Source organism: Coregonus clupeaformis, chromosome 30 (assembly GCF_020615455.1).
Source record: "Coregonus clupeaformis isolate EN_2021a chromosome 30, ASM2061545v1, whole genome shotgun sequence".
Lineage (NCBI taxonomy): Eukaryota > Metazoa > Chordata > Actinopteri > Salmoniformes > Salmonidae > Coregonus > Coregonus clupeaformis.
Genome location: NC_059221.1, coordinates 30,918,535 through 30,938,173, shown reverse-complemented (window position 1 = coordinate 30,938,173; position 19,639 = coordinate 30,918,535). Strand labels below are relative to the sequence as shown.

General features: G+C 40.6%; 2 protein-coding genes across 2 annotated transcripts in view; one reads left to right on the top strand and one right to left on the bottom strand.

Moving 5' to 3' along the window:
• Window positions 1-392: 392 nt before the first annotated feature.
• On the bottom strand, window positions 393-17,285 carry LOC121545615 (protein ILRUN). Its single transcript, XM_041856292.2, has 5 exons — window positions 16,564-17,285; window positions 4,533-4,687; window positions 4,128-4,325; window positions 3,510-3,829; window positions 393-3,383 (listed from the first exon to the last, which is right to left on the bottom strand). The coding sequence occupies exons 1-5, from the start codon at window positions 16,719-16,721 to the stop codon at window positions 3,348-3,350; spliced, it is 867 nt and encodes a 288-aa protein (XP_041712226.1). The 5' UTR covers window positions 16,722-17,285; the 3' UTR covers window positions 393-3,347.
• Window positions 17,286-17,541: 256 nt separating this feature from the next.
• LOC121545610 (UHRF1-binding protein 1) overlaps window positions 17,542-19,639 on the top strand; it is a 46,027-nt gene continuing 43,929 nt past the window's right edge. Inside the window, exons 1-5 of the mRNA XM_041856280.2 lie at window positions 17,542-17,640; window positions 18,000-18,042; window positions 18,197-18,305; window positions 18,442-18,531; window positions 18,725-18,835. The gene's annotated coding sequence lies outside the window, so the exon portion shown is untranslated. The remainder of the gene's footprint in view (window positions 17,641-17,999; window positions 18,043-18,196; window positions 18,306-18,441; window positions 18,532-18,724; window positions 18,836-19,639) is intronic.

Below are 19,639 nucleotides of genomic sequence, written 5' to 3'. Positions count from 1 at the left end.
AGACTGATGGCTGGGATTAATTTATGAATGAGCCTCTGTTACATTTGGTGCAGGGAAAGTAATCAGTTATAGTGTAGTGGGAACCTGAACAAAAACCAGTGGCTTTAGTCATCATAACCTTTGATTTGGAAAGCTTATTGACATTAGTAGAGGAAAAGTTACAGTTGATGAATGCAAGTTATTCATTCTTAAGCTGCTTGCTTGGTAAATGTTACAGGCATCAATTTCCACTACCTGTACACAATAAATACATGTTTGTGTCTTTAGTGCATGATTAAATGTGATCAGTTGAAAAAATTTAATTTGGAGAGAAATGTATTACTGTTACTGCAAAACTAGTGAAAGCAAGATAAAGTATGTAAAAAATAAAGACCATGGAGAAACAGCCAGCATTTGGTTTTCAGTGATAATTTAATCATACAAATGTTAATTCAAACATACAGGAAAAGGGCTTTTATTTCTTTGCTCTGACTCTGTGTCTCATAAATGTGCTGCTGTAGAACTCTAGCGCCAAGTCATCCATTCACCACTCTGACCCCTGAAAACTTCATAGAAAGAAAAGAAAAATCTACCAAACCCAAAAAGAAGCAAACATATCACTCAGTACATACATGACATCCGATTGTAAATGAAAAAGATAAGAATGGGGATGTGTCCCAAATGGTATGGTACCCTATTCCCTATCTAGTAAGGGAACTATAAAAGGGAATTGGGGGCAATTTGAGACGCAACCAGGGAGATTAGAGGGCAGTGTATACGTTTTTTTTTACCACGAGGAGAAATGTTTCTGTCATTACCATGCTTCATAAGTTTCAAGAGCACATGCAATTGATCTAAGATATTTCCAACTGCCTTCAGGGAAACTGTTACCTTGGCAGATTAACCATGACAGGAGGTGTGGTTCTGGACAATGATACTGCTGTGACATTGTCATAGTACACACAGTCATCCCTGGGGGTAAATGAGTGTGCTGCTGTTTGTTGCAAAGTGAATATTTGAAAAAGGTAATCTCGCTAGCCAGGTTGTCAAAGTCTTCACTGGTTGCAGATGGAAAGATAACAAAACCAAGAGGTCAAGGCATGTAGCCTTCCAGGCATGAAACTGAAGCGAAAAGACAACTGGCCATCATAAGGAGCAATAGTAAAATATCTCACGTTTGGGCTGGAGGCCAAACTACTCAGTGCATAGAGATTAGCCAGTTAGTGCAAGTAACTTAAAGGTCATGAACAGTCAAAATCATGTTTTTCATGAAATTGAATGAGATTTGGATGAAACTAGAACAAAGTATGATGACCAAAGTATGAAAAATGACCGTTGCTTCTACAATGATAAAGTTTGATCATAAAGTTACTGGTCCCCTCCCCCATGTCAAACACTTGGATTCATTATTAAGGGGAGAAGGTGTCATCACCTTAACTCTCATTTTAAGTACACTAATGGTAACATGATATTCTCTTACCTAATTTATATAATTACCGCCTTGTAACCAACATCGGAGAAGGCGTGTTTAAGGAGGGGCTTGGTTTATATAGCTAGATAGCTACTCTACTGGTGCCAACACTTTACTGTAGGGTATCAGCAAATATAATTAAAAGTTTCCCCTATTCATCTGTGGAAAAGACACATATGTCTCCCCATTCATCTGTGTCTGGTGTTAGCTAGTTTCTGGCTAGCTAGATCTTCAGTCAGCATGGAACAAAAGGGGGGGGGGTCGTTCAAAACGTAGTTCTGACGTAGTTGTCATGTCAACACATCCGTCAGTGCTGCTGTGAACCGCATCACAAGAGACATGCCAAATGGGAGATGTATAAAAACTAATTATATCATTGATGCAAATTTCAATGTTGTTTGAGTTGCTTTATGTATTACCAAATTAGCTTGAGATAATTGTATTGCAACACCGCTCACTGCATCCAAGTTGCTTGACATAGGCATTTCAAAGAGCTGTCAGTCAAGCCGAGCTGTCAGTCATGAATAGAAGCGCCCTGCCCACTCAGCCTGTCTCTTCAAACTTCCTGGTAGTTAGCCATGAGAGAAAAAGTACTTTTCTGAATGACTGTTCAGAACCTTTAACACATTCTTTACATAACTGTTGGGGAACTAATGAATTGACTACCGGTACAAACAAATATTTAAATGAATGAGTTGTTTAACATTTTAATGTCTGAGCAAGAGGACACTAATTGTGAATTCAGAATTTTCCCTCAACAGTTTATTCCAAAGCCCAGGACAATGCATCATTAGCAAAATTGCTAGAAAAATCAGAAAACATTATTAAATCAAGCTGTCTTTTTCAAGGCAAATGTATAAGATCTTTGGGCAAAATAAGCAAAGATGCTTCAAAACAACATAGCTCTACATTCAGCAAATACATTCAACTCAAGATGATAAAAGCCAGAAACGTCACTGCTTTGCAACATGGGGACTTTTGCAATCTCACAGAACAAATGAAGCCATATGAAAACAAATTGAACCTACAGGGTGGTGATTCAAATCTACTTTCCACTTATTGACCCTGATTTGAGTAGATGTTAGTTCATGTTTCTTTTTTGTTGTTGACAGGACTGGGCAACTGCAATTTTGATAAAGACCTCCCTCTAGTGGATGGATATACTTTAGCTCAACTTCAGAGTAACATAATCAAAAGTGAAGCTACAGCAAATAGTGAACAGGATTTGTATGTGAATAAGCTGTTCTTCATTTGATGTTACCAGAAAACATCAACAACAACACATACATATCAGGCTGCTGAATTTGTGGAATTACTCTCCTGTCCCTGAAAAGTATACACTGTGAAATTAGGATAAAAAAGTAAGAAGAGAACAGAGATTACAATTTTAAAAGTCAGTTTAAGAACTAGAGGACCAGTACGCAAAATAAATGGCTTTTCCTCCCTAGTCTGTCTCTTTCAGGTTGCAGAACACACGCAAACACACCCACCCACGCGCAAGCACACTGACGCAAACAGACACACACTCCTCCTTTCAACACTGTAGTCTCAACTGCATTCAGACACGACAACTAAAAAACAAAAAATAAAGATCAGAAAAAAAACCTGTCTCATCTCTTTTAAAAAGATTTGTAGCACTCTCATTTTTAACTTAGCATTCACACATGCATACACTGGATGTGGGATGTTGTTGGTTGAGTCGTATGCTGGGACAGAACAGAGCAGCTTTGTCTTCTGGTTTCTGTTTGTTTTGCGGTAAAGTGGAGGGGGGACTTTGCATAAGTGTTTATATGAATCTCAGGATACTCCACCAGCCACAGGTAAAGCCTCCTCCCTCATTAGTTGGTGTGAATCCAGGAACACAGTGCTGCCTGGCTGTGAAGATGTTTCCCATGTTTTAAGACTGCCCAAAAGGATAGGGTCCGTGAATACCCTGTGGGGAAAATAAAGAAACATTTTGTGGATATAGAAAAATATTAATAAATACAAAGTTTTGGTTATACTGATGAGCTATAGTATATTAAACATTGAAGGGTATTGTTGCTTCATTAGGCCTTACCTGGCTGTAAGTCACTACTGATAGGTTGCTTTGGAGACCGTTTGTTGCTATATTCACAGAGTTTTGTGACCGTCCATTTTGCTCTTGCTGCATTTGGTCCGGGCCACCCTCCCAGGTGTCCGCGGGGTCCTTGAGACCGCTATCGTCACGGTGACTGTTGTCGTTGCTGCCGGCGTGTTTCTGTGGAGAGGCGAAGGGGTTGTAGTCTCCCTCCACGTTGCGGGCAGGCTGGGTGTTAAACTCTGCCTGGAAGGAGGACAGCTGCTGCGTCACACCCAGGAGGCCTCCCACCTCCACGCTGAGGATCACCCAGATCACATCTACAGTGGGGAAAGAACAATGTTAACACTCCACTGGGGGAAAGGTATTCTAAAACTACACCCAGTATAAGCATTAGACCTTCAATATATTCAAGTGATGAAAACGTTGCCTTTGGTGAATTCAACATTAGACTGCGGTAACACGTTACATCAAAGTATACTTTATAAAGGCTGTAAAAAAGGTTTATGAGTGGTTTGAACAATAAATACATTTATAGATAGTTTATTAATCTGTAATAAACAGTTATAAACAGTTATGTGCTAGTCATTTAGTTGGTTGCCAAATAAAGTTTCTCACCCCCATAGAAGAGTCCGGTGGCTGTGCACATCCTCCACTGGCCTTGGTACATGCCAGGAGCCACTGGGCTGCGCATCTGCACACTGACGTCAGCCATCTCCTGGGGGTCTAATGAGCGCACCATCACCATGTTCACATGACCAAACTGGTCCCCTCCAACATACTTCAGACATACCCCAGGGGGCCACGACTCTGTTCCTGCAAGAGACAAACAAATTACACGAAGAAATTAATAAACCATAACCTCAATTGCCAGCCGCAGTAACAATCAGTAGCTTGTTAGGGATGCTGTTTACTACTAGGGTGGAACTTCAAAGCCTGAGAGCTATGAGAGCACAATAAGGCCTTGTCAACACTGGCTGTGACTGTGTGCAGTTCCTAAAGGGTCTTTTCACTTCAACCAACCTGTGTTCTGTATCCTCCACGTCTTAGTGAATGGTGTGTCAGGGGGAACAGACTCCCCCTCACCGATCGTCACATCCCCAACAAAAGACATGCATGGTGCATTGATGTTGGGGCTTTCAAAGTCATAGTAGGCTCCGATGGCTGCTTGTAAGTTCCTATGAGAGACGTAAATGGGGGAAAGGAATGGATATCAGTTAAAACACAACTATCCCCGTTTTGATGCACAGGGTGGAGGTTGAAAAGAGGGGGAAATAAAGCAAGGAAATCAGAAGCAAAAAGATCATATTTCTACTAAAGGAAGGGCTGTTTATTGAAGTAAACTTAACCCGTTACACTCGTACCCGTATACGGGTTGAAAATGGCAGATTTGAGCACATAAGTGCCTGAATTAAGCTTGGTCTCATAGATTAGACGTAACATAGTAAACGCAAATATACTGAACAAAAATATAAGAAACAACAATTTCAAAGATTTTACTGAGTTACAGTTCATATAAAGGAAATCAGTCAATTGAAACAAATTCATTAGTCCCTGATCTATGGATTTCACATGACTGGGAATAGAGATATGCATCTGTTGGTCACAGATACCTTAAAAAAATTAAAATAAAAAAGAAATAAAAAATAAGGTAGGGGCATGGATCAGAAAACCAGTCAGTATTTGGTGTGACCACCATTTGCCTCATGCAGCGCGACATCTCCTTCACATAGAGTTGATAAGGCTGTTGATTGGGGCCTGTGGAATGTTGTCCCACTCCTCTTCAATGGCTGTGCGAAGTTGCTGGTGATTGGCGGGAACTGGAACATGTGGTCGTACACGTCGATCCAGAGCATCTCAAACATGCTCAATGGGTGACATCTCTGGTGAGTATGCAGGCCATAGAAGAACTGGGACATTTTCAGCTTCCAGGAATTGTGTACAGATTTTAGCGAAATGGGGCCGTACATTATCATGCTGAAACATGAGGTGATGGCGGCAGATGACTGGCATGACAATGGGCCTCAAGATCTCGTCACGGTATCTCTGTGCATTCAAATTGCCATTGATAAAATGCAATTGTGTTCGTTGTCCGTAGCTTATGCCTGCCCATACCATAACCCCCACAGCCACCATGGGGCACTCTGTTCACAACGTTGACATCAGCAAACCACTCGCCGGTTTCTATTAAAAAAAACGTTGAGGCGGCTTATGGTAGAGAAATTAACATTAAATTATCTGTCAACAGCTATGGTGGACAATCCTCCAGTCAGCATGCCAACTGCACACTCACTCAAAGCTTGAGACATCTGTGGCATTGTGTTGTGACAAAACTGCACATTTTAGTGGCCTACCTTTGAGCTACTTTGCATGTTAGCTAACCATTCCCCTAACCTTAATAGTTTAACCTAACTTCTAAACCTTACCCATAGCCTAGCGAACGTTAGCCACCAAGCTAACGTTAGCCGCAACAAATTGGAATTCGTAACATATACGTTTTGCAAATTCATAACATATGTGAAATGGATGATGGACATCTACAAATTAATACATACCATATGAAACACACACACACACACACACACACACACACACACATACAGTGAGGGAAAAAAGTATTTGATCCCCAGCTGATTTTGTACGTTTTCCCACTGACAAAGAAATGATCAGTCTATAATATTAATGGTAGGTTTATTTGAACAGTGAGAGACAGAATAACAACAACAAAATCCAGAAAAACGCATGTCAAAAATGTTATAAATTGATTTGCATTTTAATGAGGGAAATAAGTATTTGACCCCCTCTCAATCAGAAAGAATTCTGGCTCCCAGGTGTCTTTTATACAGGTAACAAGTTGAGATTAGGAGCACACTCTTAAAGGGAGTGCTCCTAATCTCAGTTTGTTACCTGTATAAAAGACACCTGGGAGCCAGAAGCAATTAATCAATCAGATTCCAAACTCTCCACCATGGCCAAGACCAGAGAGCTCTCCAAGGATGTCAGGGACAAGATTGTAGACCTACACAAGGATGGAATGGGCTACAAGACCATCGCCAAGCAGCTTGGTGAGAAGGTGACAACAGTTGGTGTGATTATTTGCAAATAGAAGAAACACAAAATAACTGTCAAATCTCCCTCGGCCTGGGGCTCCATGAAAGATCTCACCTCGTGGAGTTGCAATGATCATGAGAACGGTGAGGAATCAGCCCAGAACTACACGGGAGGATCTTGTCAATGCCACCAAGTACTAAGTCATGTTTTGCAGAGGGGTCAAATACTTATTTCCCTCATTAAAAGGCAAATCAATTTATAACATTTTTGACATTTGTTTTTCAGGATTTTTTTGTTGTTATTCTGTCTCTCACTGTTCAAATAAACCTACCATTCAAATTATAGACTGATCATGTCTTTGTCAGTGGGCAAACGTACAAAATCAGCAGGGGATCAAATACTTTTTTCCCCCTCACTGTATATATATATATATATATATATATATATATTTTTTTTTATAAATATAATTTCTCTGCTTGAGGCCCCCCTCATACTTGGCTCAAAGCAAAAAAAATCCCCATCAACATCCGTCTGCAATGATAGGTGGCCGAGTTTGTCAGACCAGGAGACATCCCGGAAAATCGGTCTTCTCACAGTACCGGGCCAACAAATGAATGGAAGTGAATAGGGCCTTTCCACGTAAAAAGGTATACACTGTGTGCACAATTATTAGGCAAGTTGTATGTTTGAAGATTCATTGTATTATTTAACAACTACAGTGCTCTCGGTCAATCCAAAATGTTAATAAAACCTCAAACCTGAATATTTAAGAAAGTAAAAGTGAGGTTTTGGCTTTCTTTGGAGAATATCTGTGTGCACACAATTATTGGGCAACTATTAGTGTGCAGAATTATTATGCAACTAAATGAAAAACAAAAAGTTCCCCATCTCACTTGTTTATTTTCATCTGTTAATGTGAGAATAATAAACAAACAACTCAAAATTTACAAATAAACATTTGACATTTTCAGTGACCGATATAGCCACCCTTCTTTTCAATAACAGTCATAAGCCTTCCATCCATGGCGTCTGTCAGTTTCTTGATCTGTTGATAATCAACTTTTTGTGCAGCAGCAACCACAGCCTCCCAGACACTGGTCAGAGAGGTGTACTGTTTTCCTTCACCGTAAATTGACGGTTTAAGAAGGGACCACAAGTTCTCAATAGGGTTTAGGTCAGGTGAGGAAGGGGGCCATGTCATTACTCTTTCATCATTAAGGCCTTTAATGGCTAGCCACGCAGTGGAGTACTTTGATGCATGCGATGGAGCATTGTCCTGCATAAAAATCATGGTCTTCTTGAAAGATGCAGACTTTTTCCTGTACCACTGCTTGAAGAAAGTGTCTTCTAAAAACTGGCAGTAGGTTTGGGAGTTGAGTTTGAGTCCATCTTCAACCCAAAAAGGTCCAACTAGCTAATCTTTAATAATACCAGCCCATTCCAGTACCCCACCTCCACCTTGCTGGCGTCTGAGTCGAAGTGGAGCTCCGTGCCCGTTACGGATCCAGCCATGGGCCCATCCATCTGGTCCGTCAAGAGTCACTCTCATCTCATCAGTCCATAAAACCTTTGAAAAATCTGTCTTCAGATATTTCTTGGCCCAGTCTTGACGTTTCAACTTATGTGTCTTGTTCAGTGGTGGTCGGGTTTCAGCCTTCCTTACCTTGGCCATGTCTCTGAGCACTGAACACCTTGTACTTCTGGGCACCAGGTAGGTTGCAGTTTTGGAATATGACAGCACTGGAGGATAATGGGGTTCCTGGTAGCTTCACGTTTGATTCTTCTCAAATATTTGGCAGTTCATTTGCGTCTTTTTTTCTCTCAACACGGTTCTTGCGACCCTGTTGACTATTTGCAACAAAACGTTTGATGGTTCTGTGATCACGCCCCAATTTCTTAGCTATTTCAAGAGTGCTGCATCCCTCTGAAATACTTTTTACCATTTTTGACTTTTCAGAGTCAGTTAAATCTCTTTTTTGGCCCATTTTGCCTGAGGAAAAGAAGCTGCCTAATAATTATACACACCTTGATATAGGGAGTTGATCTCCTTAGGCCACACCCTCCATCATTACACATCACCTGATATGCTTAAATCCAATAAGCATTCCAGTTTATACAGCTTGGAGTTGGGAAATATGCATAATAAATGATGATATGGTCAAAATACTGACTTGCCTAATAATTGTGCACACAGTGTACAGGTAATTCCATGGTAAATTACGATTTATATTTTTCTGAACTTTCTTATACATCTTTCAGATATTAGTGCTTTTGGAAAGTATTCAGACCCCTTGACTTTTTCCACGTTTTGTTACAGCCTTAGTAAAAAAAGAAATAATAATACTTTTTTTTAATCAACAAACACACACACACAACCCCATAATGACAAAGCAAAAACGTTTATTTGTAAATGTTTTAAGGGTATTCAGACCCTTTACTCAGTACTTTGTTGAAGCACCTTTGGCAGTGATTACAGCCTCAAGTCTTCTTGGGTATGACGCTACAAGCTTGGCACACCCGTATATGGGGAGTTTCTCCCATTCTTCTCTGCAGATCCTCTCAAGCTCTTTCAGGTTGGATGGGGAGCGTCTCTGCACAGCTATTTACAGGTCTCTCCAGAGATGTTAGATCGGGTTCAAGTCCGGGCTCTGGCTGGGCCACTCAAGGACATTCAGAGACTTGTCCCGAAGCCACTCCTGCGTTGTCTTGGCTGTGTGCTTAGGGTTGTTATCCTGTTGGAAGTTGAATCTTCCCCCCCAGTCAGAGTTTTCATCAAGGATCTCAATGTACTTTGCTCCGTTCATCTTTCCCTCGATCCTGACTAGTCTCCCAGTCTCTTCCGCTGAAAGACATCCCCACAGCACGATACTGCCACCACCATGAGTCACGGGTAGGGATGGTTTCAGGTTTCCTCCAGACGTGACGCTTGGCATTCAGGCCAAAGAGTTCAATCTTGGTTTCATCTGACGAGAGAATCTTGTTTCTCATGGTCTGGGAGTCCTTTAGGTGCCCTTTGACAAACTCCAAGCGGGGATCATGTGCCAATTACTGAGGAGTGACTCCTGTCTGGCCACTCTACCATAAAGGCCTAATTGGTGGAGTGCTGCAGAGATGGTTGTCCTTCTGGAAGGTTCTCCCATCTCCACAGATGAACTCTGGAGCTCTGTCAGAGTGACCATCAGGTTCTTGGTCACCTCCCTGACCAAGGCCCTTCTCTCCCCGATTGCTCAGTTTGTCTGGGCGGCCAGCTCTAGGAAGAGTCTTGGTGGTTCCAAACTTCTTCCATTTAAGAATGATGGAGGCAACTGTGTTCTTGGAGACCTTCAATGCTGTAGAAATGTTTTGGTACCCTTCCACACAATTCTGTCTCAGAGCTCTAAGGACAATTCCTTCGACCTCATGGATTGGTTTTCGCTCTGACATGCACTGTCAACTGTGGGACCTTATATAGACAAGAGTGTGCCTTTCCAAATCACGTCCAATCAATTGAATTTACCACAAGTGGACTTCAATCAAGTTGTAGAAACATCTCAAGGATGCTAAATGGAAACATGATGCACCGGAGCTTAATTTAAAGTCTCATAGCAAAGGGTCTGAATACTTAAGGTACTTCTGTTTTTTATTTTTTAAACATTAGCAAAATACAATTTAAAAAAAACTGTTTTCGCTTTGTCATTATGGGTTATTGTGTGTAGATTGATGAATAATTTTTTCAGAATGCACTGTAGGAGAGACAAGTTTGATAACATATTTGACCATCTTGTTTTTCCATGTATGAATCTGTTATTAAATGTGTTTCTATGGGCTAATAGCAGTGAGGCCAAATTCAATGCTTCATGAAATATTTGTTATATACAGTACCAGTCAAAAGTTTGGACACACCTACTCATTAAAGGGATTTTCTTTATTTTTACTACTTTCTACATTGTGGAATAATAGTGAAGACATCAAAACTATGAAATAACACATATGGAATCATGTAGTAACCAAAAAAAATAAGTGTTAAACAAATCAAAATATATTTTATATTTGAGATTCTTCAAAGTAGCCACCCTTTGCCTTGATGACAGCTTTGCACACTCTTGGCATTCTCTCAACCAGCTTCATGAGGTAGTCACCTGGAATTCATTTCAATTAACAGGTGTGCCTTCTTAAAAGTTAATTTGTGGAATTTCTTTCCTTCTTAATGCGTTTGAGCCAATCAGTTGTGTTGTGACAAGGTCTCCTGTAGCTCAGTTGATAGAACATGGCGCTTGCAACGCCAGGGTTGTGTGTTCGATTCCCACGGGGGGCCAGTATGAAAAATGTATGCACTCACTAACTGTAAGTCGCTCTGGATAAGAGCGTCTGCTAAATGACTAAAATGTAAAAAGGTAATAAGGGCTTTTTTCTAGCTTTGCACGACTTCAGCCCTGCCCCTAGGAGCCTGTTTCGAACCGTCCTCGCCGTGCACTTCACACCCCAGCTGCCGTTTGCCATTATTTTTGTAGGTCACTTGATGTCATTCTACATTTACATTTAAGTCATTTAGCAGAAGCTCTTATCCAGAGCGACTTACAAATTGGTGCATTCAACTTAGGACAGCCAGTGGGACAACCACCTTTATTTATTTTTTTAAAAATTGGTTGGGTTTCAAGTGTCTCTGGACCTACAGTTGTTGAGTGACATTCGAATGAGTTGGCGGTCATCCCGGTCAGTAGAGTCGTTTTCGCCCTCTGCCGGTCTGTAGCTTTGTTGTCTCCAATGTCTGTTGCTTGACCTTGTTCTTATGAACCGCCATCTTTGAAATTTTAAGGATGGAAGCAACCTGACGCTCACTGTATCCCTCTGCCAGTAAAGCCAGAATTGAACCCTTCTTTTCCTCACCCAAAACGTTCCTTTTCAACTCTTTTGGCAATAGTTATTTTTTTATTAATATTACTTTTGAGGTACTATTAGCACTGTTTTTGCCATCCAGCTGGTCCTATTGCAAGAGGACAGTGATGACCACAGCAGTGGTCTTTATACTTTTCCTCGTTAAATAAGATTTGGTTCAGGTGATCACCTAATCAGCACCTAATTCAGTAAAATGAGGTGTGCCTGGGTTGGAATTCAACAGACACTGGAATGGAATGGCTGTCATACATGTAGAGATGCTGATTTAAGAAAATGTATATATATATATATATATATATATATATATTACTTTTTTTGCGTGGCGTGCTAAGCCTTGGCTGGACGTTTATTATCTCACTTATTTTTGCCGGTTAATTTTTTAAAAAATAAACTGGACAAAATAATTGAAATTGCATGCATTCGTTTCGAAATTGCATTGGTATTCATTGCAACGTTGTAGTTCAAGGTATGTCAAATCCTGATTAGCCAATGGGCTTTCATGATTTTGCAGGAGTTTCATATTATTAGTTCAGCGCTAGACGACCCGCCTCGCCTCTCACGCCAAATTCAAAACCAAGGAAGCACTGAAGATTGGTTATATCTGTAGCTCAGCTGGTAGAGCACGGCGCTTGTAACGCCAAGGTAGTGGGTTCGATCCCCGGGACCACCCATACACAAAAATGTATGCACGCATGACTGTAAGTCGCTTTGGATAAAAGCGTCTGCTAAATGGCATATTATTATTATTATATTATTATTATTATTATTATAAGATGAGATTCGTTTTCACATGGCTAGAAGCTAGCAAGCCTTATTTTGTTATTTAAAAAAGTTCAGGGCACAAAATGTCATCAGCAATGAAAGAAAAGGCAGATGTCCGCTCATTTATTGCCTCTTGGATAAATATGGATACGTTTTACTGAAGGACCGGTCTGTTTGCGCTCTGTTGTAAAACTGTTGTTCGTCGGACATGAAGTGTACAGCGTTATTTTGAAACGAGACATGAGAAAAACTTAAAGGATGAGGTGGACACGGCTGAAGGAATCAAGAGGGCCGTGTCCAGGTATGAAAAGCAAAGCAGTGTGTTTACAAATCTACATGCAGTCAAAAATCAAGCTACAGAGGGGAGCTATAAAGTTGCGCAGTGTATTGCTAAACATGTAAAACCATTTACTAATGGGGAATAAATATATCAAGGAGGCTTTCCTCAGTAGTTCGCAGGCTTTATTTTATGGATTGCCTAACAAAGACAATCATCTCAAAGATAAAAGACTGAGTCAGGTTTGTAGGCCTCCTTGCTTGCACACGCTTTTTCAGTTCTGCCCACTAATTTTCTATAGGATTGAGGTCAGGGCTTTGTGATGGCCAATCCAATACCTTGACTTTGTTGTCCTTAAGCCATTTTGCCACAACTTTGGAAGTATGCTTGTGGTCATTGTCCATTTTCAAGACCCATTTGCGACCAAGCTTTAACTTCCTGACTGATGTCTTGAGATGTTGCTTCAATATATCCACATAATTTTTCTTCCTCATGATGCCATCTATTTTGTGAAGAGCACCAGTCCCTCCTGCAGCAAAGCACCCCCACAGCATGATGCTGCCACCCCCGTGCTTCACGGTTGGGATGGTGTTCTTCAGCTTGCAAGCACCCCCAAACATAACGATGGTCATTATGGCCAAACAGTTCTATTTTTGTTTAAATCAGACACACTAATAAGGACAGGGACACACTGATAACGAGAGGGAGCCAAGCCCACTGAAGCCACCACCCCTAAAGGCCTTTACTAACTAACAAGCCGGTCAACAGGAATTACATGCTCTGAGAAGTTTTTTTAGTCCCTTTCAAAATGTTCCTTGCTCATACAATTTGGCCAGATGTATTTTAGTGGACATTGACCTTTTGAATTATGCATGTTCCTCAGAGCAACACTACAGAAATGCTGCAAGCTGAATGTACAGCAACATACCTACTGTCATACGTGAGTGCAGCAGTTCTAATTTTAGACAGCGCATTCTGGAAGTGCAAATACATAGTCTCACATGATTCCAAATCAAGGCCTTCGAATGCCCATTTGCCATGATGTTGTTAGTTAACTAGTCCTAGTCAGTAGCAAAGCAAAACTGTAAACATTTAACAGTCAATGAATGGGGTTATAAAGTTCACAACCATGGAAGATAAACTGTCCAGTAACATTACCAAGGACAAACAACGGCGAGACATGATGATGTGTATTGTGTACATAGTTACATTAATAAACAAATTGTGAAACGTTTCCACAGCAGAACACTGCTGTGTGGGGGCAAAACTTCCACCTGCAACATTGCTGCATGTGAAACTTGAACTGCACAACATGCTGACTGCAGTACGTGCCCATGATCTAAAGGAGGGTCTTGGTACCATAGAGATCCTATTAAATTACTAGAGGGGCTATGTCATAACCCTTAAAAGTTCCAGAATGGTATGAAAGCGGCAGCCATTATGGTGGTCAGGGAGAAATCCAAAACAGTCTAATTGGAATGAATGGCAGTAGAGGCATTGGAGATGCATTTCCTGCTTTACTTATGCAGGAAAATAAAAGTAAGGCATGTGATAAGATATTGTGGAATATAATTATTGTCAACCTAAAATATTGTCAAAGTTAGGCCTATAAATAGTTTATACAGGTGTTATACCAATTTTCTGTATAAATAGCTTTAAAATATATGTAGACAGATCATAAATGTCTTAGTGTTTGTTTTCTTGTAAAGCTGTGTTATAATGATACAATATCAGTAATTGTTGCATTTATAAGTCCTATCATCAACTGATTTCAGCCAGTGTATGGCTGTGGATTGACTGCACTGTATGTATGGAATGTTGGCATATCAGCAGTTAGCCCAAGACGTACTCTTAAGGAGCCTACGGTTACTCCTTAAGGTCCAAGGAAGTTATGTTATTTTCAAAGGTAGACTGGCTCTGGCAGCCAAAAAGTCTATCTAAACGTGAAATGATTCTCAATTGTGATACGGTTCAAGAAACATAAAGCCCTTTACTTTCATATCACATCAAAATAATTTCACAAATGCTAAATATACACTTACTGTACACTGTTTTAACCGGCTTTATCACAGTTGCAACCAACAGTATTTTTCAGTGACAACACGTTTCTGGCAGGCTTCTTCTGTTGCACACAGGTGTTCGGAGCATGCTAGATAACTAATTATCACAGGTGGTCCCTCTGTCTTCCGTAAACATGCGCTGTAACATGGAGATATGGCCATGTGGGAACGCTAACCCTATAAAAAGGTGTGTATCAATTTAACCTTTTGACAATTATTTCTCGCTGATATGAAAGGTCCTTATGCTTCCAAAACCATACCGCAAGCGATGCGTGTTAATGTTCAGAACGAGCATTGGGGCTCTTAACAAAACTCCTCCGTACAGAAGACACATCCAATGACTCCTCTAGTGTCTAAGCCTGGGGGAGGGTTCTACTAAGCTAACAAATGGAATTGTTTTAAGATGGCCATAGCAAGCATCATTTAGCTATTTGATTTGGAATTTTAGGACCCCTTTAGGCATAGAAAATAACCAAATTATTTGATGAAATACTGAATTTGGCCTTACTGCTATTAGCCCATAGAAACGCATTGAATAACAGATTCATACATGGAAAAACAGCTAGTCAAAGAAAATATCAAAAGGAAGTTTTGAAGTGTGGTACCGGGCTAACTTCAGGTGAGTCTTGTGGGTGTCCTAGTGCAACTGACATGTATGTCTTCGTGAGAGACTCACCTTTCGATAGAGGTGTCATAATAGTTTGTTGTGTTATCGTATTTTGCCTATTCCACTGTTTGTAGAATGCATACTGGCATTTGAATATAGCGCGGGAAAAGGGAATCCGGACACACTGTAGACACGGTAGACTTTTAAATGTGGTTGTAGATGCATGACACGCTTGGAATTCCATGATCAGAACTCTATGATCAGAATACTAAAGCTGCATGAACTGTCAAGTCTAGACAAAGCCTTAAAGCTACAATATGTAACTTCTTGGGCAACTACCAAATTCACATAGAAATGTGAGTTATAGATCTGTCATTCTCGTTGAAAGCAAGTCTAAGACACGGTAGATGTTCTATGTGAGCTATTTATATGCTACACGTTCTTATGTTTCGTTTTTTTGTGTATTTTACTTTCGGTTTTTATTTTTCACACCAGCTTCAAACAGCTGAAAATGTTTTATTTTTGGTTTTGGTTATATTTCACAGTGGTTTAAATGGTACAATGATTCTCCATAGAATGACTGCTTCTTTTGTTACATAAACTGAAATTAGGCAAACTATTAGAATTGTAGCAACCAGGAAATGTCCGCATATTGCACCTTTAAACTGGTTGGCTGGCTAACAAACATGCTGTGCATATAATAATACAATTAATTGTTTTACACAATATCTTATCACAGCACTGGCAGACCATGGCTGATCTATACTCTCCCTAACCGGCAAAACGGCTGACCTTTTATACTGTCATAATAACAATCATGTCCATTCTGGTATTCTAATTATATGCTTGGTAACTTGTTGTGACCTAGGCCGGGGTCTTGTAATGCCTGGACACTTTCATGTGGAAATAAATAAATGTATTGTTGAAAAAGAAAATCAGAGTGGACCAACGAGCCTCATTGGTTGTAGTTGCCTAGCTAGCTATGATGACAACTCTTGCTAAAGATGCCAGGCTAACGTTAATTCAAGAAGACCCTCTCCAGACATTATAATTAGTCTGACGGTAACATACATGTATACTAGAAAATGCAGATATGCAATTTACACGTCCCCCAGTAACGTTATAGAATGATAGTAAATAGACCCACATCTCATCTGTCAATGATATTTCAACCAAGGAAGTCCTAGCTGTAGCCAATTAGCTAGCTAGCAATCCAAATGACAATCCAATTAAATACATTTTACATCTAAGAATAGACACACAAAATAGTTGTTGCTCGTTGAATTGTAAATAAAAATAAAAATCACAAACAAACTGTTGGCTGACTATCCGTTATGCAACTAACTAACTAGCTCAATCCTCTACCTAGCTAGCTAAGTTAGCATTAGCAAACACAGAGAGGCCACAAGTCCCCGAGCTCACCAATTGGTCATGTCCAGGAAGAAGGCGCATCCAGCGGGGTTCAGTTGAAACCCAAGCAGTCTCTGAAACTCGGCTATGAGGATGTCTTTATCGGTAGTGCCCATGCAGCTAAATTTCTGCATAAGCTCCGGGTCCAGATCCAAATCCATGCCCTCCATCGCGGATTTCCCTGACAAGGGACAGGGTTCCTTTCCTAATTTAGTCCGAGGCCTCAACTTGTCATAAAAAAAAAGTCAACAACAACCCAAATGCGCATGACAGTGACAATTCCACGACTGATGCCGCGTTCAAAACAACTGGGAACTCGGAACTGGGTACTCGGAAATCTCCGACTTCCAACCTCAGTGCGTTCAAAACACTTGGGTACTCGGGGAAAAAAATGAACCCCGACTGGGAAAAATCGATTTAAATGATCATCCGACTCGGAATTTCACCTCGGGAACTTGGGCCTCTTTCTAGTTTTTAAGTCAGAGATTTCCGAGTTCCCTGTTCTGTTGTTTTGAACGCAGCATACGTCAAACCATAGCCTATCCAAGAGGGTCGATGTAGCGAAATAATCAGCAAACTCGGAGGTCACACCTAAAACTGTCAACTATTTATTTTAGTTTCCTTAATAGATTATATAATCTGTAAATCGCTGCAACTATGAAACAGATACACTGTATTTTGTAATCGAATCCGCGCAGCGCCCAGCTCTGGCCGAACCTCTTGAACTAAGCCAGGTTGGCGTTCCAGGTCGCCTACATTGCAGATGTACTGCGCATTATCAGATCTCAGAATAACTTTTTGCACTACAAAATTATTTCTTATAAATGCATGCAGTATTCACAAAATGTAATGCCAAATGGCCAATACAGAAATGTGTCATACAATTTACAAGACATTGATTCTGTGCCCGTATTGTTTGCATTATGTGCAATACCGATAGTGGGGGGTGGTGGCGCTGCAGTTATTATGCGGACCCTCATGAGGACAAGTCTCCTCTCGCCTTAAAGCAGTCGTTGTTTACATAGACTTCCGGTAAAGGGAAAAGGTTTTTCAACGTTTGTTGTAAACCAGGCTGATCAAAATGCCGAAGTAAGTGTTTTATCTTTTGACTCTCAGTTGCATATTTCATCCATTATAAAGGGATTTTACCTTAATGAACACTGGACATGTATATCTAATAGATGTTCAGAACTAATGGAAGTTAGTTGTCTAATTTAATCGGCTTCAGCCAGAGCTTCAATCCTGGGAAGGAAGTGTAGCCAGTAGCAGCAGTATGATCATTCATAGCATACCTGTTTTGCTCCCTGATCATACTTTTATTTGGTTCTGTTATGGGAGCTGAAACATTTGCTCTGACGATTTTGTCCAGAGGTGTAGAGGTTTTTATACTCTGGTTCTACCTACATTGATGAAGTTGATCTAGCACTCAATGTCTGTTTATCCATCAGGTTTTATTGTGACTACTGTGACACCTACCTAACTCATGACTCGGTAAGTCTGCACAACATTGCTAGTAGAAGTGTTTCCTGATTGTATGTGGTTGATTCTGTCTTGAAGCCACATGTGATGAGTATTTATTCTCTAACCTTATTGTATATTCAGATTGTTTCAAGGTCAACATTGATGACTGTTCTGTGTTTGGTAGCCCTCTGTGAGGAAAACACACTGCAGTGGCCGCAAACACAAAGAAAATGTAAAAGACTATTACCAGAAATGGATGGAAGAACAAGCACAGAGCCTCATTGACAAAACAAGTAAGTAACACAAGAAAAATACATACTTTGACCAGTCTTTTTTACCTTGACGTGTTCAGCCACCATGACCATCTTAGGTGAAGAGGGGCCGGAAGGCTATTATGTCAGGAGTTCTAACTAATTTTGTTTCTCTTAGCTGCTGCCTTCCAACAAGGGAAGATGCCCCCAACACCATTCCCAGGAGCCCCACCTCCAGGGGGTGCCATGATCCCGCCACCAAACCTCAGTAAGGGCACTAGCGCCATGTACATTTCAGTTAGTATGCAAAGAGCACATCCAAGCTCGACCAAATTCCTCAGTTGGAGAGTAAATCTTACCACTCATTTACAAAAATGACTTTATATACACAAATATTTTGCCACTAATAAAAGGTCTGAGTTTCCTGGTAGTTATTGTTGTTGATGATGTTTTACCAATAGATGGCCCACCACGTCCAGGGATGCTACCAACACCCCAGATGGGTGGTCCTCCAATGATGCCCATGATGGGCGGAATGGGACCACCCCCACCTGGAATGATGGGTGGACCAGGTAGGATAACCTCAAACGGTTATTTCTGTGATATACAGTGCATTCGGAAAGTATTCAGACCCCTTGACTTTTTCCCCATTTTGTTACATTACAGCCGTATTCTAAAATTGATTAAATATTTTTCCCCCTCAATCTACGCATGATACCCCATAATGACAAAGCAAAAACAGGTTTAGACATTTTTGAAAATATACACTACCGGTCAACATTTTTTGAACACCTACTCATTCAAGGGTTTCTTTATTTTTACTATTTTCCACATTGTAGAATAATAGTGAAGACATCAAAACTATGAAGTAACACACATGGAATCATGTAGTAACCAATAAAGTGTTAAACAAATCTAAATATGTTATATTTGAGATTCTTCAAATAGCCACCTTTTGCCTTGATGATAGCTTTGCACACACTTGGCATTCTCTCAACCAGCTTCACCTGGAATGCTTTTCCAACTGTCTTGAAAGAGTTCCCACATATGCTGAGCACTTGTTGGCTGCTTTTCCTTAATTCTGCGGTCCGACTCATCCCAAACCATCTCAATTTGGTTGAGGTTGGGGGATTGTGGAGGCCAGGTCATCTGATGCAGCACTCCATCACTCTCCTTCTTGGTAAAATAGCCCTTACCAGCAAAGCACCCCCACACCATAACACCTCCTTCTCCATGCTTTACGGTGGGAAATACACATGCGGAGATCATCCGTTCACCCACACAACGCCTCACAAAGACACGGCGGTTGGAACCAAAAATCTCCAATTAGGAGCAATGGACATTAGACCAGTTGAAACGTGTCCTTTGGTCTGGAG

Excerpts from the sequence above, each read along its gene's own strand:
- LOC121545615 (XM_041856292.2), bottom strand. The coding sequence starts at position 16,721 with ATGGAGGGCATGGATTTGGATCTGGACCCGGAGCTTATGCAGAAATTT. Across the intron at positions 4,688-16,563 it reads TTCCTGGACATGACCAATTG|GAACTTACAAGCAGCCATCG; the intron begins GTGAGCTCGGGG and ends CGTCTCTCATAG. Across the intron at positions 3,830-4,127 it reads CACCGGACTCTTCTATGGGG|ATGTGATCTGGGTGATCCTC; the intron begins GTGAGAAACTTT and ends TCCCCACTGTAG.